Below are 27895 nucleotides of genomic sequence, written 5' to 3'. Positions count from 1 at the left end.
CGTTTTGGAAATGTTCCGGAAATACTTCGAGCTTTAAATATATGTCAAATTAAAGCTTATAATAAATACTATAAGTTTAAAAAAAAAAATTGTGCTGACACCTTTTTTCTATGGGAAAATGGCCATCGAATTTATCCAAAAATCTAATTTTTATTCAAAAATCATTGTTTAACATGAAATATTTTAATACTTAAAAATGCCATAACTTTTTGAAAAATTAACAATTTAAAATCATTTTTAGCTTCGATGCGAAGCTGAGAAGGTATTAATTTTACTAAGATGTTGTTTTTTTTTTTTTTTGTCTGTTACCACTTTTTCTCAGCTCTCACTGAACGGATTTCTTTCAATGATACGTCAAAAGATCACAAATCGTATCTAGTCGAAGACATTACCCTTCAAAATTGAAAAAATTTCCCTCGTTCCCCGTAAATGAGGGAAACCTCCAAAAAAATTACAAATTTAAAAATGGCTAATTTTCAAAATTTTTTCAATTTTTTTTACTAAAATCTGCCGTAACTTTTTTAAAAATACGATTTTTGCAAAAAAATTCTTTTTTATATTTTTAACTTTTTTCATTCTATATACTTTATCTTAATTAGGATATTAATAATAAACTAGCAGATCATGTAGCTTTTGGAATAGTCCACCAATTTTTTAAAATAAAACAGTATCTAAAGATTAGCATCGAAGCGTTTTTTTTTTATAGTGATTTTAATGACTGTCAGATATCATTATACTTGATCCATCTATACCACGTCACCACTGTGCCGCGACCCCCCTGTGCTGGGTTTTTATAATTATAAAGCCCATACTTAAATTTAAACCGTACAGTCTTTTTTATATTGTAACCTTAGATATTTTTCTTTTATTTGATATAAATTTGTTGAAAATCTGACCCTTTATCTGCCGTTAGGAGGGGATTTAAAATAGCAAATTCTGCACAAAATTTTAACTTTTTCAACTTAAGATTTTAAAATGATCCGGATATACTCCGAGCTTCAAACATATATTAAAATAATGATAATTTTATGCACTATAAGTTTAAAAAAAAAAAATGTTGTCCCGACGACTTATCTTCTACGTGCAAATGGTTGCTGTAGTTAAAAAACATGCAATATTGGTGTTAAAATTTACGATTTCAGATTTTTATAGTTAAACTTTTTCTACTAAATTTTTGACAATTTTCCGGAAATATTGACAATTTTGTTTAATCTTAAATTAAAGCTTATGTAATATACTATACAATGAAAAAAAAGTTAAGATATAATAATTATATAATACAAAAAGATTAATTTTAACATTTGAATCAGCTTAAATTGTCAATTTTATTAATAAATGAATGCGACGAACGTTTGCCGATTCAGTAAAAATCGTGGCAATGATTTTTTTGAAATTTTTCCTTAATTCTTTTTGAGGTAGAATTTTGCTTTTGGTTTAATCCACCAATTTCTTAAAATTAAACACTATCTACGGATTTGCATCGAAGCGATTCTTATGATAGTGATTTTAATCACTGTCAGATATCATCTATACTAGTTTCAACTATGCCACGCTAACACTTTGCTACCGTTTTTTAAAATTAAATTAAGTTTCTTTTGTACTCTAGAAAGCTTAAATATTACAAACATAAATGTGGCATTCATTATCAATTTAAAACATGCAAACCTTTAACAATATTTTTACCGTAAAATTCTTTCACGAGTCTACAATTATCGAAACCTTAATTTTCAAGGGTCCAAAATCAGTCAACTTTACATATTTTTCAAAAAATCTTTCAATCAACAAAATAGCTACTATTTAAAAATAAGTTAAATATAAATAAAACAAAATTTTTAATAAAAGTAAGGATAAATTTGATATCATTTTTTGACTAGATTTCTGTTTGTAATTTTTTTACTCTTTCAAATTATTTTTGGTGTTATATGTTAATCTATATTAGTTGTATTAAAAATTTATAGATGTTTTTTTTTTTTTTAACTTTAATTTATTTGAGTAATATATCTTACTATTTATTTATTTCAGTGAGTATTTAAAAAATAATTTTCTTTAATTGTTTATTATCTATTCTCTGTTTCATGAATTATTCTACTGCATTTGTTAAACCATGAGAAATTGACGAAAATACAGAGAGCTCTTCTACAATGTTATGCATAGCATAAGTATGATAGGATTATAGAAGTATAAACAAACTTTGTATCGTGAGCTTTAAATATAGATAATCCTTCAATTAATAGTATAAGTATCGATCATATGCGTAATTCCTAGTAATTTATTTCTATGTGGTATATAATGCACGTAATAATTATAAAATTATTACTTAAAATTTAATTTTAATATTGTTACTCATGTAGAAAATTAAATTTTAGTTTGCCATTTGTGATTTATTTATTATGATTATTTATTAATGTCGATAAGAAATTTTATGTGATATGGCTTGACTTTTTACTTTTAAAAAAAGTTCAATAAAACTCTAACCTTGCGGGCAAAATAAAGAGTACTTTTCTGTCATGACGTTACATAGTAATACGTTTATAGCTATAACTTAAAATAAGTTAACAACTTTTCTATTGTGATTATTCTCAAGATTCAATTCGATTTCACTAATTTAATTTCAGTATTTCATACAAGTATTGGTGTTCTTTAAAACATAATATAATTAAGTTTTCATAAAACTAAATAAATACAATATAATTTATTTTTCAGTATTTAATTTTATTACCTGTACTTTGATTACATATATATGTATATTTTTTCAATTTTTTCTTGTTTAATCATCTTTCAATTGTATTCTAGAACCTACTCTATTGGACCGTTAATAATAAATTATTATTTTGATACCTAATAATTCATTTTTTATTTAAATTTGAATTATAATAAAGTCACCAAAACTAGGATTATGCAGCCCAAAAATAACATTGTACTTATAATATGTGTATATCAATATACGTAAGGTAAATTATATCTTTATTCTAGAGGAGAGAGCGTTTAATGAGGACAACAAATATAAAATAGACATTTATATGTCATACATGTTCTTTCTTTATTAGTCCGTTTTATGCACTATAATGATTATTCTTGATCATTTTATATACATAAAATATAGAACTTCTAAATTAAGATGAACAAAGGCAATGTATTTCTCTTGTTCCTGTCTTCAATCTATTTCTTCACATTTAAATAGTATGAAAATCTATTACAACATTTCGAAAAACTCATTTTTTGTATACTGATATAAAATGATTGTTAAATGACACCCTGTATAAGTCACATGAAAAATATTTTTTATATTGAATACTAAAGACTTCAATATCATAATTGTTAAGGATTTAGTGGATTCGTTTGTTTGTATAAAATATTATTCATTTGGTTATTATTACTAATAAGAGGAAGTTTAAAATGGTAAAAGTTAACAAAAAATAAATAAATAATTTTTTTATTTTGGCTTATAATTTCATTACTTAAGAAAATATGATTATCGAAGACTTCCAAAAACTTCCTGAACTCTCAACCCGGAGACTTATGTTGTCTAAATCTGGACATAAGATACATGTTTGTAAAATTAAATTTTAAACTCATAAGTATTTAAAGTTTTTTTGAAAAATATTTTTACAATAATATTTAATATTAAATAATAGTAGCATGCTAAAACTGTATTTTAAAAAATTAAAAACTTATAAATATAAACATCTTATAATATAATTATTGATTTTTCATAATATGATTATCTAAAAATTAAATGCATAACGTCGTTTTCGTGGAAAAACTGTTTAACTCGAAAGAAGAAAATAAAAAACCTTTTTTGTATTGTTAACAATTTAAAAAAGTTTTTTAATACTCGATTATCTCAAAAAATAATACGAATATTTTATTTAAAAAACACATAATATGCGTAAACATTTGTATGGATTATTAAAAAAAAAAAAAAAAATACCGAGTTACGTGGTTTTCATATTGAGTCTCGATAAAGTGAAAAATGTTTAATTATTACAAATCCAAAACAAAATCGGACACTTATTGTTATTTTTATGACTAAGTCATATAGTCATAAAATTGTATTGAAGTGTTAACATTTATATTTAGTGTTAAGAACATTGATTTAATTATGGAGGTATATGGGTATCATTACCCCATAACAAAAATAATTATTATATAACAAAGATAAAATTATTTTTTCGGACGAAGAGTGAAAAATTGTCGAATGTATATTTGTCCCTCAAGACGAAATCCTTTAAGAAACAATCTTAAATAAAATGGTTTGATAAATGATTTCTTTTCTTGTAAATAGAAAAAGATATCAAACAAATTAGCTTTTAAAAGAAAAATGATTATTTCGTCATTCAATTAGTTCTAGAACCACGTATGCTCATTACTACAGTAATAATTTTAATTTTCAATATAATGTTTATATATTCAAAAATGTAATTAATTTAAATGCACATTTTAGTTTCTGTTTTTTCTTTATGTAAACTAATATGTTTAAAGTCATAAATATTTTAAATCTATTTGATTGTTTATTTCATATTAGTACTTAAGATTATAACATCAAAAGTTATTTAACACTTAAAACTTCTTTTCAACAACTACAATGATTAATGCATTCCAAGAATTCGACTGAATGTGATACTTTATGATGAATAATGAGAATTAAGACACATTAATCTGAATTTTGATTAAATGCAAAAATCAATAAATAATTGTAGAAAATAGTTTGTAGATTAATGAAAACTAATTCAGTTTAGACACAAATGAAAGATTTGAGCGTTTCACATCTTATATATATCAGACAATTTTTATTAATAATGACTTAAGTTATGCCTTTTAGTGATATAAGAACTGGCAATAACACCAAAAAGACCCTTATCAAGTTATGCCTAATTCTTCTTTTTATAAGTAAATATTTTATCCTTATTGTCGTTGTTGTAGTGAAATAAATTCCCTAAAATGTTCATTTGCATCTCTTGAATAATGATGAATTTACTATCATAAAGGTTGACGCTCAAAACCCTTAGAAATTCTAATTTTATTGGCTCCATTGTGGACTGGATTGGCTGTAAGGCGTCATTCTAGGCAAATGGCAGCGCATGGCTGACAGACGTAGCAGTGGCGACCGGAGATGTACTAAATGGCGTCCTTAGGTCGCGCCGCACGCCACCCGAAAAACAGTCAGTCAGTCACCGGCCGGTCGTGCGTTACGATGACGCGACGAAACCTTGCGTGCCGCCGGCCGCAGCAGTAGCTGCCGCGCGGTCACCATGTGGTCGCCGGCCACTGTACGGCTAGTGGTATTCTTAGGCTTCTATGTGTCCTTCTTGGTCATAGGAGCGTTCGTGTTCTCCGCAATCGAAGCACCAGAAGAAGCTACTCGAGTCAGAGAGCTTAAGATACTTCGACAAGAGTTCCTCGACAAGCACAAGTGTGTTCAAGGTACTTATATACGACGGCTCTCAGTATTTTTGTAAAAAACTTTATTTAAAATTGTAAATACTTTTTTTTGTTAATATCATGATGTCACATCACAGTCCCTTAAAATATGCAAATTACAATAACTTAATATATTCATATAAAATTTTTAAGCGGGATTATGATAAAATGTGAGAATAATCAGTATAATTAATAAGGATCTAATAATAGTAGAATAATTAAAATTTACAAGTTATTTGATTAAAAACCTGATAAAATTTTTAGTATTTACCTTAAGAGAATTTACAAATTCTTGATTAAAACAAATTTTGAAAAATTTTTATTATATAATAAAACCGGGAAACGTTGACATTTTCATGTGTGACGAGACAAATAAAAATTACATCAAAACCATAAGAAATGACATTAAACTGGCATTTATTAAATTCCGACGTGAAAATAATACAATATTGAAATATAGAATGTCCCACTATGATTTACTAATTTGATTATATAAAGCAATAATAAAATTAGTAAATGACCGTGGGGCACCTGTTTATATTTCTGATTATTAAATAATAGGTACTTTTCAAAACTGTTATTTGTAGAGGCGATTTAGTACAACCAATATCACTCTTAAATATTTTTAATATAGTTTTTTTTAACTTAAATATTTTTAAGTTCCATGAACATTTTAAGCTATACAAAACACATGTTAAATTAGTTGCTTAGTACATACTTCAAAGAATCTTTGTCCAACATAAAATTATTTAATTTTGTTTTTGTAGTGTAATTTTATTAATCACATACGTATTTCAAAATTTTGAAGATTGCACGCTACTGATTTTTTCGTTTTTCTAAATTAAAGAGAAGCTATTATTAACTGAAAACAAATTTTGGGGATCTTTAACGGAATAAATGTTGTTAGGCACTGTTTTAGACAAGAAAATACACATTTAATTGATGAAAAGTTTTTAACTGTTCAGAGGAATAAGTCTCTTTAGCGTGATCATTTTTAGTGCATCTACCACAAATAATTTAAGATTCTCTAGAGTTCATTTAAAAAATAACTTTTTAATTTATGAAAATTATAATTACACAATATTCTTCAGAAATAAGCTGAAGAAATTTTTCAACATAAATATTTTAAATTATGTCTTTTTTTCGCATAAAATGAAACATAACACAGAATAAAATGTATTCAAAATATTATTTTTGGTTATTTCTTGAATAAATCAAAGTGAAATGATAATAAATTGTTATCATTGTTTTGTGTGATTACATCTTTGTTACTTATTAAGACAAAAAGAAAAACAATTAAAAAGTGTTTAATTTTAACAGTTATTTTTATGACAATTTTAGCTATATAACTATTGTTTTCAGTTATTTTTTACTGTCGCAGCACGATTATTACATATAATAAGAACGGTTATAATTTTATGAGAATTCATTGTTATAAAATGGTTATTAACAATCTAATAACCGATGAAATGTTCTCAAGTAATTTGTAAATCGTGTCTTAAACAAGAGTATTCATATTATATTTATTTTTTATAAATACAACTAAATGTACTTACTTACAAATGCATACAACCACCTAGAATAATATTAAATTATTTTAGCTTCGATGCGAAGCTGAGAAGGTATTGGTTTTACTAAGATGTGTTTATTTATTTTTTATTATTTTTTTTTTTTTGTGTCTGTTACCACTTTTTCTTGGCTCTCACCGAACCGATTNTTTTTTTTTGTGTCTGTTACCACTTTTTCTCAGCTCTCACCGAACCGATTTCTTTCAATGATACGTCAAAAGATCACAAATCGTATCTAGTCGAAGACATTACCCTCAAAAATTGAAAAAAATCCCTCATTCCTCGTAAATGGGGGAAACCACCAAAAAAATTACAAATTTAAAAATCGCTAATTTTCGAAATTTTTTTTACTTAAAAGTGCCATAACTTTTTCAAAAATGAACATATCAATATAACTCTTTCTTATATAAATGCATGATATCATTACCTTTCATTTGGTATATGTTTTTCATAAATTTAACCCTTAACCTGCCCACAAGGGAGGATTTAAAATGACTTTTTCACAAAAATTTAACTTTTGAAAATGTTCCGAAAAGTCTGACACTTTTATATATATCTTAAATTAAAGCTAATGTAATATACTAAATTATGCAAAAAAAAAATTTCGAACTTTATTTTATCTTCACGGTGAAAATGGCTACCGAATGCTATTTTTGTGTGAAAATTCTCGATTTTATTTTTTACATTTTTAACTTTATAATGCTATGACATATTGAAAAGTGTATGGATCAACATTATTTTTTTATGAGAAATAATATTTTTTAATAATCCCTTTTTCATTCGACATACTTTATCTTAATCAGGATATTAATAAGGAACTAGCAGATAATGTAGCTTTTGGAATAATCCACCAATTTTTTAAAATTACATACTATTTAAATTTAATTACTAAAATTGTTATTTATTCATATATAATAATTATAAATCAAATAACTAATCGGGATAAAATTAAGGGATTAAGAGTTATTGTCGTTTTTTAAATAATCTACCAATTTCTTAAAATTAAACACTATCTACAGATTTGCATCGAAGCATTTTTTATGATAGTGATTTTAATCACTGTCAGATATCATTATACTTGATTCAACTATGCTACGTCACCACTGTGCCGCGACCCCCTTTGCTGGGTTTTTTTTAAATTTACCTTTGGTAAACTACATTCTTATAAACCATAGTAAAATGATCGGAAATAGTAATTTTATGTATAAAATAAAAGTATGCGTGTACGAATTTCGTGACTTTTTTGGAACACAAAAATAGATACTTATTTTCTTAAATTCGCCATCTGTAGAATATTCTGCTTTAGTTTTCAATCCTTTTCACCTCAATACAGAAAATAATATGATAATAATACGACCTACGCTCCACTCATCCCATTTCTTAACATTGAACTCACTAAGATTGAATCGATAACAATATTATTCCCTATTTTTTTCCATGTTGCATAGGATTGTTATTTTTTGAAACTCTATCAAGAACTGTAAATGCGTAATTGTAGGGTAAAAAATCATAACATGGTACTACAAAAAAAAACATTCAGTAAAATATATAAATATGGAAATAACACATTTTTCCACTCAACAAAGTATCAATAACATATTGTTTTGATTAAATTGAAAATCATTCTATGTATCTCAATACCACGTGATAGACATTTTGATTAAAATTTTGACATTATCACAATTCAACAAAACCTATTTTAGTTTCATGTATATATTTTAAATATAGATCAATGGCGTACACCAGGATACTATAAATTAAAATTGAATTAGCTTTTTATACCAGTAGTTTTATTTATATCTGTAATATACATAGAATTTTTAAATTAAAATTTTAACTATTGAATTATTATTTTGATAATTATATATAAATATAAACTTTAACAGTTATAATTCATGTACATGAATAAATAAATAATAAATTTTTTTATTATAGTTTCGTTATTTTTTTGTAAAAAATCATTTTTAAACAATTATAAACTATACATTATCTTGTTTATGTCGACAGATATTTTAAAATTCAATAGTTTTTAGGTGATCTATGTGTATGAAAAATTTCCATTAACACCTATTCTTGATGAATATTTAAAAAACATCAGGAATTTGTCAACTACTGTTGGTAAATTGAATCCTTAAACTCGGTAAAAATATGCTAACTAAGTTTATTGACATAACTTGCATTACTCATTTCATTGAACTTAGTTTTAAAATATAGAATTTAGAATTAATACTCTTGTATGTTCATCAGTCAAATATATTTCATTTGCGTTCTGACATGTATACAATAATGAATAATTTTTGTAATACATTTCTAAACGTAAATATTTTCTGCATGAATTTGATTAAAAGAATGTTTATTAATTTCAAAAATTACTCTTAAAGGGCACTATTCTTAAGAATTTTCATTCACAAAGTCAGTGACATGGAGTTTCACTTCCAATAGCAGATTCTGAACCAAAACCAGAATATTACATTATACTATGGTGTATAAATTTACATACGTTGTCATTTGTTATGTAAACACCTAGTGGTTTTGTATCTACAAGATAAAGGGTAGAGATGTGCACATAAATCACAATGTATACAGCCAGCACTGATTCATATATTAAGTATTAAAATGAAGCCAAATTATAAATAGAATATTATTATAATTACGAGTAAATAAGATCAGGAATTTATAATATATCCAGAGCATTTTGAATTTGTCATTATTTGAAGAACAGTTTTCAATATTTGTAAGTATAAATTACTAGATGAGAACATAACTATTCTCATCTAGTCAATTTTCGTTAACCAAAATATATGAAAACTCATTTTTTTTGTACTTACTAATACGAACTTTTAATTCGATGCAAAAAGGTTTTTATTTCGACCTGCTTTAAAAACTACGTTTTTATTGACAGTATATTAAATTAATATATATATATATATTTGATTATATAACCCTTACACGTAAAAAAAGGGTTACTGTATTAATTACTACTTTTTGAAAAATTTTAGAACGTTATTATGTACATTTAATTCACTTAATATTTCTACAGAATAGTGAACCATCTAAGGCTAGCTGGATGAATATACCCTCTTAAAAATATTATAATGTTTCCATTGCTACAATATAACACTTAAAATTATATTTAGCAACATAAAATGTGTGGAACCATAGGCGTAACTATAATAATAAAAAACATACCTAACTTTCTAAATTTTTCCGGAGGGTTATTTCGTTAACTGGAAGGTTAAAGTCCTGTCAATTCCTTTTCTGGAATTGCGCCTGTGTGTGAAACTTGAAAATTTATATTTTAAAATGTATATTAACATTAAACATGAATAATATTATTCTAAAGTTTTAAATATAGGAAGATATGACTATAGGTGTATTAACAGATTAGCAGATATAAAAACTATAACAGATTAATTTTTTTTTTATTTTATACATATTTTCTAATAACGTTATATTCGTAACATTGATAATTATTGTAACTTTATCTTTAATTGTGTTTTAGGATTGTGGTTTCTAAAAATAGTTGATCAACGAGTTATGATTACCAATATTTTAATTATTTTTAGAAATTACTTTTTACAAATTTCCCCTATGAAATATAAATAATTATGATAATCAGTAGCTATGTATTTGAGCTACTGAAAACTATAATAATTTTATTGACGCCATTAAAAATAATATCATTAACAAAAGCAGTTCTTTGTCAATACAACTACAAAAAAAATAGCACATTACATTAACGTAGCTACTACAAGTAGTGCGCTGATTCCAACCACCGATTTAATGATATGTCATTATTATTTTAATACTCGCTTAATTAAAAAATATGTTTTCGCTATTAAGTTTTTACAATATTTCATTGCTTTGTTACAATAATGCAATGCATTTTAATTTAATAACATCATACTATATTATCATTGTTAACCTGTCAACCTTACATAATTCCATAGTTTAGTTTCTTAATGACATAAATATAAACCACTTATAAAAAATCCTCTAACTTTTAAATATTTTTGATGTGTATTTTCAAATGAAGGCTGTTCATTATATTTAAAAATTATCTTTTCAACTGTCGTCTTTAATTATAAAAAAAAACATTGTAATACTGTACAAAATAAATGATTTAAGTTAGCTAAAATGTATATTATTATAGTGATATATTGTCAATAAGGTCGGGTACCTAATTATTTTACAGTTGAGTTTTGATTAAAACTTTTAATGATAAGTACAAACTTTCTTTATTCCTTGAGAAATGAAATGAAAATTTAATGACGGTAGTTTTGTATTTTATTATTATTAGTAATATTAATGAAAAATGTTTACAAAAAAGTTTTCTATAAATATTCATCGCTTGAAACTTTATCATAATCGAACTTAACGTACTAAGAGGTTTGCAAGTTGTGAAACCAGTACGTCGCAATTAAAGGTACACGATAACCACAAATAAAGTGCTGAAATTTCAAAATTAATTGCAAAATGCTTACATGTAACGATTAATACAAATGAAGCATAAAAACTTATTGTAGACTTTAATCTTCATTAAGTTTAAAATTTTGCTGGTACAAAAAGGACCATTAATTTTTCAAATAAAACGTAAGCATTGTTTTAAGCTCTTGCGCAAATGAAAGTACAATGAAGCCATTTAAAAGGTCAAAGATAAAAATTCACAAAATCTCATTTGTACTTTACATCAATCTTTAACAATTAAATGATTATTATGCAAAAACAATTTATTTATATTTACAAATATACAATTGTTTTATTTGAGAATTTTAATATGTGATCACTAATATTTTAGATGTATGTTTATTAACTTGTATTTTAATAAAAAATATGCTTTTATTACATTTTTTCACTAGTTTTTCTTGGCCAAGAATAAAATAAATATTTGTAATTTCCGTTTGAGCTTTGCTTTGAAAGCATTTTTTTTATTGTACACCATTTCACAAATTTGTTACTTAAAGGAAATCGTACTAAACAATAAATTCTTGTAACAACATGTTTCAACCCACATGCGATAGAAACGTTATTGGCAAATAAAATGAACAAATGTGCTAACATGAATAGTGATGTCAAATAACCCTTGACATAAAAATACATAAATTATTGACATGTCTTTATCGTATAAAGCTTTGGGATTAAACAACTAAAATTGTAATTAAAAAAATATTTTTTTTATAATTGGCATGTATAAAACGGTAAACAATTAATCGTTCTTGTAAACACAATTTTTAAAAAAAAAGTGTACTTCAATGATTATTCCTATTGATTGGGAAGCAGATTTTAAATGAAATTATACTTTAATCAAATTTATTTAAATATTTATACAAAATATGTACACTTATATGAGCATTAAAACTAAAATTGATTATTTTTCTGAAATAACATGATATATAATTTGTTAGGTTTCAGTTACAAACATATCATTTTTAAAGATACTTTTTATTACGTATAATTGGTGTTTTGTCATTAAAGTAAAGATAATGAGTTACAAGAAATAAGAATTTTCATTTTAAAATTATTTTCTTCCAAAAATATTATGAATCATTCATGTATTTGCTATAATTTTTTTAATATTTCGAGTACAAAATATTTTTTTGATAAAAATATATCATTAATAATTAATGATAAAATAGAATTATTCTATTTTATCATTTTTAATTATAAAGTTATATTAGTAATAATTATGTGGTTTTATTTATGTCAAAGTTAAGAAAGATCAATTAAATAATGCAATGGCTTAAAAACTTATTTAAAATACTTATAGATATATCTATAAAAGCTTTAACAGATGCAGGGCCGGATTTAGACATTTGGATGCCCGGGGCAAATTTTTTTTTGAGGCCCCTAACAGTAAAATAATAAAAAAATACTCATTATCGAAGTAGTTAAGGATAAAAGTTTTAAAATTCCCAAACTTGCACTTTATAACTATCTACCTAAAACGTGTTTATTTCAAGTTTGAAACACTGCTGTTCATGTAACACAAATTTCAAAATTCATTTAAAGATAGCAATATTACAATAAATTTATTAAACCTTCATAATTTGAAGAGTAAAAATAAATATAATAATCTTACAATTTAATTTATTAAAATTTTTAAATTCAACCTCCATAGCAGCTACGTTAATTATAAATTATAATAAAAGTTTAATTAATTTTAATACTTTAAAATTTTTATTGGCAGTAGGTAGTAAATAGTACAATCAAAATTATTTAAATCAAAAATATTAAATAAAAATATATTTTTATAAATTTGGTACTTTTCTTGATTTTTTTCCTGCAAAGTCTTCTATAACTTCATCAAATGATAAAAAATCTAGTACATCATTTTCAATGCTCATAATAGATAAAAAATTTAATCGCTCTTCATGCATTGAAGTCCTTAATCTATTTTGAATGATCTTCAACCTTGAAAAAGAGCGTTCACCACTACAATTAGTTACCATTATAATGAGATATATGCGTAGTGCAACTTCAACATTTGGAAAAGCTGTTTGAACGTCTTTTTCAATCAATGTCTTGTACATAAAATGCTCATTACTCATTTGTGTTGGTTTAGATATAGAATAAAGTTTCATAAATTCAGCAAAATGAACAATTTCAACACATAACAATTCATCTAAATCATCTTTGTATACTGTTACAAGTTGTTTAGCAGCTTCTTGCAGTTCTTCATAGCTAAGTTCATATAAACGACCTAAAAAACCAAAACGATTACATATAACTTCATATGCTTTTAATCTCTGATTTATTGAAGTTGACAGTTGGTCAATGACAGGTAGAAAACAATTTATTTTAAAATTTTCCGAAGGATTAAGTTCGACACCTGATGAACTTTTGTAATCTAATGGATCTAATCGAACATTGTGTTTAAAGTTTCGTTTTCTAACATTATAATCAACAGAGTCTGATATAACCTTGCCTTTTTCTTCATACACTGGAAACAAATCACGTTGAGCATCAATAAAACACTTTAAAGACTTGACACACACAACAGCATTATTGAGGTCTAATGTAGGAGCTTGAAGGATTTTATTAGTGGCATTAAACCGATCTAGAATTTCGTGCCAAAATATACAATATACACCTGTTTCAAGTAGACACATTTTTTTGTACAAACCATTTGATTCATAGCGTGTTTTTGGTAGCTCATTTAAGTCCTCAGAAAAACTGAGCAAAGTAGATTTTATTTGAGGATATCCTTGAACTAATGCTTTAGTTGCATCGGCTCTGCATGACCAGCGAGTGGTAGAGATTCGTTTTGGTACAAGCACGTTTGAATTTTTTTCATTTGATTTTAAGTTTTCTGTTAATACATTATAACGATGCGTCGAAGAAGTAAAAAAAACATAAATTTCTTCTAAAAAGTTAAAAAAAGATATGGTGAAAAAACAACATTCAGCAGCAGATTTTCCTACTAAGTTTAAAGAATGGGCAGCACAAGGAACCCATGTAGCTAAACTGTTTTCAGCAATTATTTTGCTTCGAAGACCGTTATATTTCCCACTCATAGCTGACGCATTGTCATAAGATTGACCTCGACAATTTTTTATGTCTAAATTACATTCATCAAAAAATTTCATTATACCATCAAACATTTCTTGAGCCTTATGTCCTTGATTTGGCAAAAACTTTAAAAATCTTTCAACAGGATTAGGGCCTTCCATAAATCGAAAAATTATGGTTAGTTGATCAACATGACCTTCGTCAGGCGATGAATCTATAGATATGGAATAGTACTTTGATTTTTTTATGCGCGAAATTATGGTGTTAAATACTTGATATCCCATACATTTTATTAGTTCTTCACAAATAGTTGAGGATAAATAATTAGTATTGCCACTTCCACAATTACCGGTTTCTTGAATATGTTTTTTTAAAAACTCGTCATATTCGGCAATAAGTTCTAGCAAACCAAGATAGTTCCCATTACTTTGAGATCCAATAATCTCATTATCTCCTCGTAAAGCCAACCTACGCTTGCATAAAAACTTGATAACACTTACAAGTCTCGTCAAAACCTTTTTCCAATAAAATTTTTCTTCACCCATTTGTTTTTGAAGTTCAGCATCAATACGACCTAGAATAATTGAACGATCTTTAAACGCTATAAATGCATTGAGATGATTCTTTGAAGTCTCATGCTCGAGAAGTCGTTCGTTAGAATTTTTCCAGTTGAAAAATCCTTCTGTGTTAAACTGTGTACGCAATGTACTTGAAGACATTAATTTACATATTGAACAGAAAAGGCGACCTTTGGAAGGAGAAAAGCATAACCATGATCGTTCAATTAAGTCACCATTTTTACATTTTCGCTTAAACATTCCAGTGTTACACTTACGAGTCCATTTACCAGTACTATTTTTTTGCACCAAAGATTTTTTTTTAATTAGCTCTTCATTGCAATTTTGTAAATGTATAATACCTTTGTTAATCCAATAATCTACATATGTTGACATATTTTCAGGCCATAATCCAATATCAGTCATCATTTCAATTGGAGAATTTTGAGTTGTCTCTGTTTCAGAAGTATCTTGAATTTGAAGAGAATAGGGTATTTGATTTAATTTAACAAGATGCGAAGCACTGTCCACATAATTTGAATTTTCTTCATTAAGCATGACAGAAACATTTTCACAAATTTAAGAATCTGTTGTAAAAATTTCGGCATTCAAAGATTCTATTTTTTCAGCACTAGTATCATTAATGTTTGTTGATTTTTCAATACTAGTATCATTCATGAATGTCGGATTAATAATTGTCTCAGAAGTATCAGAAGCTTTATTTTCGCTTTGTAATAAGTCTGACTTAAAAAAACTAGATATGCATTTTGTTTTTTTAATTTCATTTTCAATTTTTTCTTCTTTTTGCTTTTTTAATTTTCGGTTAGCAGCGCCACTTGCCTGAACTCTTTTCATAGTTTGAAATTCGAATTCCCTATAGTCAATATGTGATAATAAATTCGAAACCAAAAAAAAAAATTTAAATCAATATTAAAAATCAGAATTATGATGAAATAAAATTAAAATTGATTTAGAAAATGTTCATTATTGTTTTGTACGAGGCAGCTAGACCGTAGGACGGCTAGTTGTGCACCGCACTAGAATGACGTTTTACCTTAAACCTGTTTAAATCGTTATTATTGATGCGGGAGTGGGTCACCTAGGAGATGACGGCTAATGGTATATCCAATAAGTAACGAGAGTAGACAATATTTAAATCACAAATGAACATATACAGAGTGATTTTTATATCATAACCCACTCAATTACTTATAGAATAAATATATTTAAACATTTTTTTTTTTTGTTATCTTTAGTTACACATTATTCTCGAATTATTAACTATGTAATACTTTTTAAGTTCATCCCTTATGCCTTGTAAGGGGGTCAACTTTGTTTTTTTAAATGGAAACACATATTTTTAATATAATTAAATGTTTGAGTAGCTAATTGTTTTTTTATGACATTAATATTCGCAGGTACACAGCATTGTTATTATCAATGGTAGTAAGGCACATTGTTGTGAATTTATAAATACACTAACTAATAATATAAAAAGTATATCTATTGATAGTCATAATTGATAATGAACAATCCATGACTGTGACAGCAATGTTAAAAAATCATTTAGCTACCTGTATTTGTAATGCCTTGTGTATTATACATGTATATTAACTAAAAAATTTGATACTTTAAATGTTTATATCTAATAAACGAATAAAGTTATCTTAAAAATTCAAATGCCATCTACTATTAAATTAAAAACTCAAACATTTAATTAAATTAAAAATATGTGTTCCCATTTAAAAAAACAAAGTTGACCCCCTTACAAGGCATAAGGGATGAACTTAAAAAGTATTACATAGTTAATAATTCGAGAATAATGTGTAACTAAAGATAACAAAAAAAAAAAATGTTTAAATATATTTATTCTATAAGTAATTGAGTGGGTTATGATATAAAAATCACTCTGTATATTAGAAATTCCTCAAAGAGTATCTTAAATTTAAGGAGTAACGGGGAGGTCCTTAAATACTAGTGGCCGTCGAAACGGCATAAAACAAAATAGTTAATCTCAATTAGAACAAACAATAAATAACATTAAAAATATTATAAACTCAGCTGAATAGATGAAGTTGTTGATAATGATGAGTGGACTATATAAGATTTTGTGGTAATGGTGTCGAACATCTGAGTATAACGAGTCAGAGTGTAGATCCAGGCACGTAATGGCAGATGAGAACAGACTACGTCAATGAAGATGTTTATTGATGGTCAGGGCCCAATCACTAGTGGCATGCAAGGGCACGTAAACTTTGAGCACAAGGGTGCAATAAACAAGTAATAAAAAACTATGGCGTACAAAGGCCGGACAATTTACCATTCAAGCGAAGGCGCTTGTTACAAAAAAGAGTGACACAAAAAAACAATTGACTGACTGACTTGTGACAATGAACTGTACACGGATGAAAACCGACACGGAGGTCATCGATTTGCCGAGATGGATGGGCAAGGGGGTGAGTAAAGCAAGATGCTGGTGATGAACTGTCCCACGAAATAATATAATCAATGATCTTTGTAACAACTGGTCAACTAGATCCTTCTAAAGGCATTCTGTACCATAAAATTGTAAAAATAAAATCAATTTTTAAATGAAAATCAAGGGCAAAAAAACATTGACATCAAATTTAAAATTAATTAATCAATTAAACTGGAAAAAGTACCTATACATCGCCTAAAAAAAAATCATTCCACAAGCCACTATCACATAAACTGAACAATACTACACAATTATAACACATTTTTTACCAACATTGAATGGAACTTACAATATTTATTTCAGGAGTATTCAGTCTTCGGAGTTTTCAGCCTCCACTCGGCACACAGCGTATTTTAATTTAAAAAAACAAAAATAAAAAAACCGAACAAAATTACGCACACGATTACACGAAACTGAACATGCATGTATGCAAAACGCAGTAGTTCGATCACTGGACACTGAACGTTTGAATTAGCTGTTTGTAGTGTGTTTATTCCTTTATTCCAACTTTGATAGGTACTAAGATGTTTATAATAAAAAGGATAACCAAGATACGTGAAAACAAAATAACACAATGACGAACGGCCTGCGCTAATCGCTATTATAATATGGTATCGCGATTCGTAGAAGTCAAAGTCACGTCTTATCAAACCCGGGATTTTCGGGCACTACCACCACGCTGTTTAATAATAAATGACATAATTACTCGAACGTTTATACCAATTTACTAAAGTATTATATTGTGTTTTGTTAGGGGCTTGTTTAATAGTTGAGGATCTTGGTCAAAACCAAGAATCGGAAGCTACCCGACGTCTGCCCAAATATCGTCCCTATCTCCTTAAATGAGTTTTAATTGCCTGAAGGAGACACAGGCAATCGTGTACCTTAGTTACAGGGGATAGATTATTAAATAAAATTAGACTATTGTTTTATATCAACGGCAAAGTAAAGTTATATTTTAGATGTTTAGTAAATATAAGTTATATGTAATGTATAATACGTCTGACCTGAATCCTAGTACAGTTGGTTAATAGGTATATCCAAGTGAGACGGAGTTGGTTGGCTATGATGACAATTGGCGATAGACGGGTCGTTGAATAAAACAAGTTAAGTTATAAATAATATAAATAAGACGAAAGTAATAATATTGAAAACTATGTCTATAACGGCCACTCAAACACAACTGCCTTTTGTTATGTTAGTTCGACGTCAGTAGCTCCGGGCTACAGACGAGTAGAATTGTCACATCAGCATCTCCCTCTATGCTAATTAATATATATTACGAATTAAATAAATAGAAATAAAACGTGTGTAATATAAGTGGTAAGAACATAGTAATAAATGTTCTTACAGTTTGCTGTATGCCCCAATGTCGTTCTGTTATCATGTGACGTATATCAGTATTAATTTTGCAGCCAAAATTATATAAATACAAAACAATATTTATTTTTTAAAGTTGATTTTTTCATAAGCCGAGGGTTAAAAAGTTTAAAAATTTTTTTATAGTATTCGGCATCCGGTTGCCTCCAAACATCTGCTGCCCGGGGCAAGTGCCCTTAAAACCCTCCGTCAAATCCGGCCCTGAACAGATGCATACGTTTAACCAATTGTAATAAACTTAGTTTTTAATGAACCTGATGTAAATTTAACTTAAAATTTAAAGCAATTAATACTCTTTTTCATAAATCCCAATACAATTTCATACAGTATTAATCGATTTAAAAAGTTATACAAGAATAAAATATAATTTTATGTAAAGGTGGGCAATTAACACCTTTTTTTTAACTAAATAAGTTAAATACTACGTCAAATTCAGTTTTAAGCTTATTCGTTTATATTTTTAATTTTTAAGTAAAAAGTAACTAAAAATTTTTTTTTATATTATAGTAAAGGATTTGAATATAACATATTATTCGTATTAAAAACTTCTTTTTTGAAATCGTACAATCTGTAATACATTTAATTACAATAAGCACAAGTGATGTTCATGTTAAGCAAATATAAAAAAATAATATATAGAGATAGTAAGCTTGATAGAAGAGGCCAACCAGTGCTGGTACTTTATAACGTGTGAAATTGTGGATTAATCAATCAATAGATCGCGGCATCACGTTCGCTTTAGGCATATTCTGGGATCACCAGGAATAGAGTAGACGGATAGATCAGAGATCAAAGGGTTTTGATGGTTTAAAGTTTTGAGTGTAAACGCTTCTTGAATGTTTTGGCAGCTTTTTAGACTGTTGGAATGGAGAGATCATTATGGAGGGTATCATTGGAGACGTAAAATGGGACTTTTGTTATTTGGCGGAGGCGTTTATTTTGGAAGGTTTGTATTTTATTGATGTTGGATGATTTGGTGGGTCCCCAAAGCTAGATGTCATAGGTCCAAATTGGTTCAAGGAGTAGTTTGTATAGAAGAATTTTATTTTTGAGATTGAGATGTTGTGATTTGAGAAGGAAACGAAATTGACGGGAACGGTTGTTTAATACGAGACGTTTGGAATGTATATGAGTAGCCCAAATAAAGCGGCAGTCCAGGTGTAGAGCATTAAAAAACTAGTTAAATTTAAAGTTATATCCCTAAAAATGTCACCATGTTAATTATATTAACATAACATTTTACTTTTTAACAAGTTAATGCCCAGCCTTTATTTTATGTTACATTTTAAATTATTTATTTTATACATTTGTTATTAAATTATTAACTATTCGGTGGTTATATATTACTTTAACTTTGTACAAAAATAAATAAATAAAAAAAAATATATTATAATTAAACAAAAAACATTAAAAATCGATACATATAGCAATCCAATAACGTATGTAACGAATAAGGATATCAATTATTTGATCCTTCATCATATTAAATCTGCTTTTAAAATGTTCAGAGACATTTTTTAGACTTAAAAGAACCATTGTTGTTTTTAGTCAATAGATGATTAAAATTAAGAATATTTTGTTCTGTATTTACTTAATAACTTTTTAAATGATTTAAATAAATATTATTAACGTGTTTACACATATCATAACACATTTTATTTTATAACAAGTTAATTTCTGACAAATTAATTTAAGACCAGCCATGATATTCATAATAAGTAAATTGTGTAGATTTTTAAAATAAGTTTAAGATAAGTAGTCATTAAGTAATTATCAAGATGAGTAGAAGGCAATTTTTCAAAAAAACAGCAGGAAAATTATTTAAAAATATGAAATTATTGTCAAAATTACTTTTAAAATTAGCATAATGAAATTAAAAAGATTTCTCGAAAAATTGCAATAAATAAAACGAAAATACAAAAAATGAGCTAAATAAAAATGTCGTTGTTTTATTAATTTTTTTTAGATATCTAAGAATAGGTCATCTTAAAAATTTAAATACACAAAGAAAAATTATGCATGTGATTTTAATTTTATTAAACAATAAATAAACTTAGTGTAAGCTTAAGATTATTTTTAAGTGTATTATAATTAAATCTTTAAAAATGCATCTAATATTTTCTATAAGTAAAAATAATAAATAATAGTTTAATCTGTAAAGCTTTCATGGAATTTTGTATTATTCAAAATATTTATAGGCTGAAGGTGATTCATGTCTTCAGTTTTGTTTTTAATTCATTGTGAAGTGCATCTTTAAAACAATAGTACAAGTCCCAGACTGTAACTAGCTGTAATATTATGTTTTTGATGCAAATCTGTAGATAGTGTTTAATTTTAAGAAATTGGTAGATTATTTCAAAAACGACAATAACTCTTATTCCCTTAATTTTATCCCGATTAGTTATTTGATTTATAATTATTATATATGAATAAATAATAATTTTAGTAATTAAATTTAGTATGAAATTGATATTCAATAATTTAATATTTACGGAGATATTATAAAAATAATAAATTAGTTGTATATTTCTTTACTTTTAACGCGTATAAAAATTTTAAGAGCTTGGCGCAATACTTTTTAATAAAAAATGTTTATTATTTAGAATAAAGTTATAAGTTTTATACACTGGACTAAAAGGAACTTTCATCAGAAACAAAAATGTAATTTTCTAAATCAACTTTTCTCGATGTTTTCAAATATGCAATTAAACTTTTTCTATCACTTCTAAGTTTTAATATTATTACTTATTATTAAAAAAATAAGTATTTACATATAAAAAAAAAAAAATAAGAACAAAAAAAATTGTTTTAAGTTAATACAGATTTTGATTATTAATATGTAAATAATAAGGAAAATGACATATTTAAGCTATTTTGTTAATCATTAAAAGTTGATTTTTGTGAAAGTTTATAATAAAAAAAAAATTTATTTATTACAATAACTTTTAGCTCAATTTGCAAGTTTTATATTGACATCATTAAATAAAAAAATTGTATTGTTAAATTAATATACAGTCAGGAAATTTTATAATTACTATTTATAGTAAATTGATCAGAAAAACTCAAAATTATTTTGAATTTTTATCGTAATAGATAACTTAAGTAGAAATAATAGTATTCATTTCCTAGTAACTTTTGGTGTTAAAAAAGATTCTACAATTGAAATATTTAGAAGTTAATTAATTTTAATGATTTACTTTAACTAAAAGAATCAATCAAAACAAGGTTATTAAAAAAATTTACTAAATTGAGCGTATATTACATTTGATTTTAATTGTAAAAATCCATTATTAATTCAGGAGAAACTAACAATCATTTATTTTTAAAAATGATTTATATAACAACATGTTAACAAAAAATTTGGAATATTATAATCTAGTAGTAACACACACAAACAGAGTAAAATATTATGAAATTACAGAGTAAAGTATTATGAAATTACAAAGTAAAATGATTTAATTTTGTAGTTGAAACCTATCACATTAAACTTGATTTGTCAATTAATACTTTCAAAACATTAGAAATTAATGATTTTAATTGTCTGTGTAAAGAACATGGAACAAGTAACTGTTTTATTGATAGATTAGAATTTTTTTTCAGTTTTTGAGGGTATTATCTTCAACTAATTGTAATAATTTGACGTATCGTTGAAAAATGTAGGTCAAGTTAGAGCAGAGAACATAAATTATAGTCACAAAAAAAACCTTCTCCGCTTTGCATCGAAGCTAAAACCTAAAATATAGTAAAATAATTTTAATATGAATAAGAAATGTCATCTCGCGAGAGGCAACTACAGTGATGGGATCTTTTAAAGTTATTGAATCTAAATGAGATAAAAATCAAATGAGTTGAAAATTTATTCTAACTTAAAAAGAATTAAGAAAAAAATGATAAAAATTCCTTGCCATACGCGTGTTGGAACCTTGTTCCCAAAGCGCGTAAGATACAAGTTTTTCACCATGAAGACAAATCCAGAGGTAAATTTTTTTTTCAAATTAAAGTATATTACATAAGCTTTAATTTAAGTTATATGTAAAAGTATTAATATTTCTGGAACACTTTCAAATATTAAATTGAAAATGTCCTAGTTTCAATATGCATGTTTAAAGTTTTGACCCCCTTGTATAAAGAGGTATGATCCGATTTACAAAAAATATGTGTCTGATGAAAGGGATATACCAAAATTATTTATAAAAAAATAATAATATTGATCCATATATTTTTTCAAAGACTATATCAATATAAATTAAAAAATATAAAATGGACAATTTTTTCAAGAAAATCGTACGTTTTACTTTAACTTTCTCAATGAAAACAAGTCCAGAGGTCAATTTTTTTTTCAAATCAAAGTATATTACATAAGCTTTAATTTAAGGTATTTATAAAAGTGTCAGTATTTTGGGAAAATTTTCAAAAGTTAAGTTGAAAAAGTTAATTTTTTGTAAAAAAGTTACCATTTTGAAACCATTCCTGTGGGCTGGTAAAGGGTCAAATATTCACAAAAGTATATAAATGATAGGTAAAAACCTCAGTATCTATAAAAAAAAAAATTATATTGATTCGGTCATTTTTAAAGAGTTATGGCAATTTTAGGTAAAAAAAATTGAAAAAAACCCAGCACAGGTGGGTCGCGGCACAGTGGTGACATGGCATAGTTGGATCAAGTATAATGATATCTGACAGTGATTAAAATCACTATAAAAAAAAAAACGCTTCGATGCAAATCTTTAGATAGTGTTTAATTTTAAAAAATTGGTGTATTATTCCAAAAGCTACATGATCTGCTAGTTCCTTATTAATATCCTGATTAAGATATAGTATGTCAAATGAAAAAGATATTATTAAAAAATATTATTTCTCATAAAAAATTGTATTGATCCATATATTTTTCAAAAAGTTATAGCATAATAAAGTTAAAAATGTAAATTATAAAATCGAGAATTTTCACACAAAAATAGCATTCGGTAGCCGTTTTCACCATGAAGACAAGTTCAGAGGTCAATTTTTTTTTTTTCAAATTAAAGTCTATTACATTAGCTTTAATTGAAGATATATATAAAAATGACAGACCTTCCAGAACATTTTCAAAATTTAAGTTGAAAAAGTTAATTTTTTGTGAAAAAGTTGTCTTTTTAAGCCCCCCCCTGTGGGCAGATAAAGGGTCGAATTTACAAAAAAAATATACCACATGATAAGAAAAGACATCAAGCATCTATATAAAAAAAAAAATTACTTATCTATACATTTTTTAAAAAGTTATAGCACTTTTAAAGAAAAAAATGTAAATTATAAAATCGAGAATTTTCACACAAAAATTGCATTCGGTAGCCGTTTTCACCATGAAGACAAGTCCAGAGGTCAAATTTTTTTTTTCAAATTAAAGTATATTACATAAGCTTCAATTTAAGATATATATAAAAGTGTCAGACATTCCGGAACATTTTCAAAAGTTAAGTTGAAAAAGTTAAATTTTTGTGAAAAAGTTGTCATTTTAAATCTCCCCCTGTGGGCAGATAAAGGGTCGAATTTACATAAAAAATATACCAAATGATAAGTAAAGACATCAAGCATCTATAAAAAAAAAATTATATTCATATGTTCATTTTTGAAAAAGTTACGGCAGTTTTTAGTAAAAAAAATTGAAAAAATATCGAAAATTAGCGATTTTTAAATTTGTAATTTTTTTGGAGGTTTCCTCCATTTACGGGGAACGAGGGAAATTTTTTCAATTTTTGAGAGTAATGTCTTCTATTATTCTCAATTTTTTTCTGGTTTTCCCTCGAACGCCTAATTCTGTTCGTAAGCAATTAAGTATCGTCCAGACTTCAACACATATGTTGTTGTGTATTGGGGGTAATTTTTCTTCGACATTTTCCTTGCTCTCTATCTCAAATAATTTTAATCTTGCTGTCTATGCGTTATCTTCTAATTTCTTCATACATTTTAGGAAGTTCTTTCTTGATTTTAGTTGAAAACTTGTGTGTTATACAACGGGTATTTTCCATCAGGATCTGTTTCGTCCGTTCTATGTCACTAGCAATTTGTCTACGTAAATGCGATACCACTATTTCTGCTAGAGGTTATAGTTTATCTACTGGTGTTGGCTTTAAGCAGCCTGTTATAATGCATACCGTTTCATTTAACTCAATATCAATTTGTTTAGCACGTGTTAATCTTTTTGAATGTATATTTAGCCACAGAGAATCATAGAGCAAGTGCAGAGATTCTAACTGTTTCCGGATGAGCTCCCTACTTTGAGCTTATCAATTTTCACAATGAAATATTTCTAGTGCATATTTTCCGTTATATGGTAACAATGTGTTCTTTAAAATTGAGTGATCTGTCAAGGTTAATGCCTATATATTTAAGATAGGGTGTGTATCAGGATTCTTCTCAGGTGATGTTCAGCTTTCTAGTCGCTATTCTGTTTTTCAGATAGAACGCATATATTTAAGTCTTCATTAAATTAAGTTTCAACTTCATGATTTTGTAGTGGTTTGTGGTGGTTTTAAGTGAGGACTCTAGTTTAGTTTTTACTCTTTTAAAGATGTTGTCTTGAACTACTACCGCTTTGTCATTGACGTAGATGAAATGTCTGCCATCTGGAATAATCAGTTTTCGTTCGTGTAGACATTATTATATTTTTATTATTACATTATAACAATATTTTTGTTTTTGAATAGTTAAAATTTTTAGTATTATAGAAAGTAAATGGAACATTTGGTGGTTTGTATATGGACGTTACTGTGAACTTGACTAATTCTATCGTTAGAATTTTTAGTTCTTCAAAATTTTTCATATCTGATGACTCGACTTTCAACATAGGTATAGTGGAAAAGACAATTCCATATTCATTATGTGGTATTACAGCAATCAATTTCATTCCGCGTAGTTTTTATTAATTTCAATTTTGTTGCCTATAAGTATTTCTTGGATACATATAATATCAAATAATCTTTCCTTGACATATATTAGCTAAGAGTATTTTATTGTCACTAGTCAAACCCACGATATTTAACGAGGTTATTGTTAGGGCTGGCCCTAAAAAGGGCATTTTGGTAGCTGACTTTGGATTGGTATTTATCATGTTTCAAAACCCGAACCACGTCGTGAAAAAATTAACCGATTAGTGAGATTGTCACTGAATCGTTGCCTAGGTATTCTAAGAGGTTCTTTCCTGACACCCAGTTGAATAGCCCACAATACCTGCAAAAAATGCATTTATTTTGATTCAGGACAATGGCAACATTTAAAAAATATTCATTTGAACTGTTAATGATGCTTTACAACCAAACTTGAAACGTTTGTACATTTTCAACAATAAAAAATTTTGATTCTATAGTTTTTTAATTATATATCATCATAGACTATGATATCAATCATTTATGTTTAAAATATTGCTATAAAGTCATTATTCAAATAAAAAAATGAAAATTTATTATGTTTATTTTATTAGAGGGTGACTAAAGAATATTATTATTGGTTTTACTAAAACCAATAATAATGTAAAACCATTTTACATATTACTCCAATTGTTAGAACATAATAACGAGAATAATTATAGTTTAGGTTCATATTTTAAATATTGCAATCATTATTTTTCAACCTAAAAAAAAAGTTTTGTTTGTAAATGTAATTATTTATATTTCGTTTCAAAACTTTTCTTTTCCCACTCAATGCACGATTTGTAAATAATATCAAAAAAATAAAATATGAAGTAATATAAAATGTTTACGACTCTAATTAAGATAATTAATTTTCTTGATTGGCGACAATCAAATTAAAAAAAAAATAAAATGTAAATATATTAGATTCTTTAATACACATAAAAATGTAATACTATTAATCTACAATGCTGCTTCTAATTTTTTAGAATTATTTTATAAAGCTACTTCAAACTTGCTTACAAATAAAAAACATAGCATTAAATGAGTATAAAAGACGATTTCATGTATAACATGAAATTGTTTATTATTTGAATCAATAATTCACAAATGCCTTATTTGAATAATTGGGTACTCATGCAAAATTTAAATAAATTACTTTGTCAAGAGATTCTAGGAAAAATTTTTTTTAAAGCCACACTTAAGATATCAAGCAGAGAATAATTTTGGAATATTTCAGTTTTAATTTCAATGTGATGCGTTATAAATAGATTTATAATGTTTGTCATATAAATTTAAAATAAGAAATATGTTTTGTTTTTTAAATCTTCAATTAAAATATTGCTCTTTAAGTTGCAAAATATGTCAACTCTCTTTAAAAGATACTCTTTTTTTTTAAATATTATTATTCTGTTAGGGGCTTGTTTAATAGTTGAGGATCTTGGTCAAAACCAAGAATCGGAAGCTACCCGACGTCTGCTCAAATATCGTCCCTATCTCCTTAAATGAGTTTTAATTGCCTGAAGGAGACACAGGCAATCGTGTACCTTAGTTACAGGGGATAGATTATTAAATAAAATTAGACTATTGTTTTATGTCAACGACAAAGTAAGGTTATATTTAGATGTTCAGTAAATATAAGTTATATGTAATGTACAATACGTCTGACCTGAATCCTAGTACAGTTGGTTAGTAGGTATATCCAAGTGAGACGGAGTTGGTTGGCTATGATGACAATTGGCGATAGACGGGTCGTTGAATAAAACAAGTTAAGTTATAAATAATATAAATAAGACGAAAGTAATAATATTGAAAACTATGTCTATAACGGCCACTCAAACACAACTGCCCTTTGTTAGTTCGACGTCAGTAGCTCCGGACTACAGACGAGTAGAATTGTCACATCAGCATCTCCCTCTATGCTAATTAATATGTATTACGAATTAAATAAATAGAAATAAAACGTGTGTAATATAAGTGGTAAGAACATAGTAATAAATGTTCTTACAATTCTATTATTATAACTGTTTCATAATTTATTATTGTAATTAATAATTTTGATTTTAATTCCATTAAGATTTATACCAATTGATTTAC

General features: G+C 26.4%; 1 protein-coding gene across 1 annotated transcript in view; it reads left to right on the top strand.

Moving 5' to 3' along the window:
• Positions 1–5154: 5154 nt before the first annotated feature.
• Positions 5155–27895, top strand: part of LOC126900601 (potassium channel subfamily K member 1-like) — a 38218-nt gene continuing 15477 nt past the window's right edge. Inside the window, exon 1 of the mRNA XM_050676433.1 lies at positions 5155–5424. Within this exon, the coding sequence (XP_050532390.1) occupies positions 5253–5424 (172 nt within the window). The 5' untranslated portion in view covers positions 5155–5252. The remainder of the gene's footprint in view (positions 5425–27895) is intronic.

Source organism: Daktulosphaira vitifoliae, unplaced genomic scaffold, assembly GCF_025091365.1.
Source record: "Daktulosphaira vitifoliae isolate Bord-2020 unplaced genomic scaffold, ASM2509136v1 Scaffold_3, whole genome shotgun sequence".
In the NCBI taxonomy this organism is placed as follows: Eukaryota; Metazoa; Arthropoda; class Insecta; order Hemiptera; family Phylloxeridae; genus Daktulosphaira; species Daktulosphaira vitifoliae.
The sequence above is the reverse complement of the archived record's forward strand: the minus strand, read 5'-3'. Positions and strand labels throughout refer to the sequence as shown.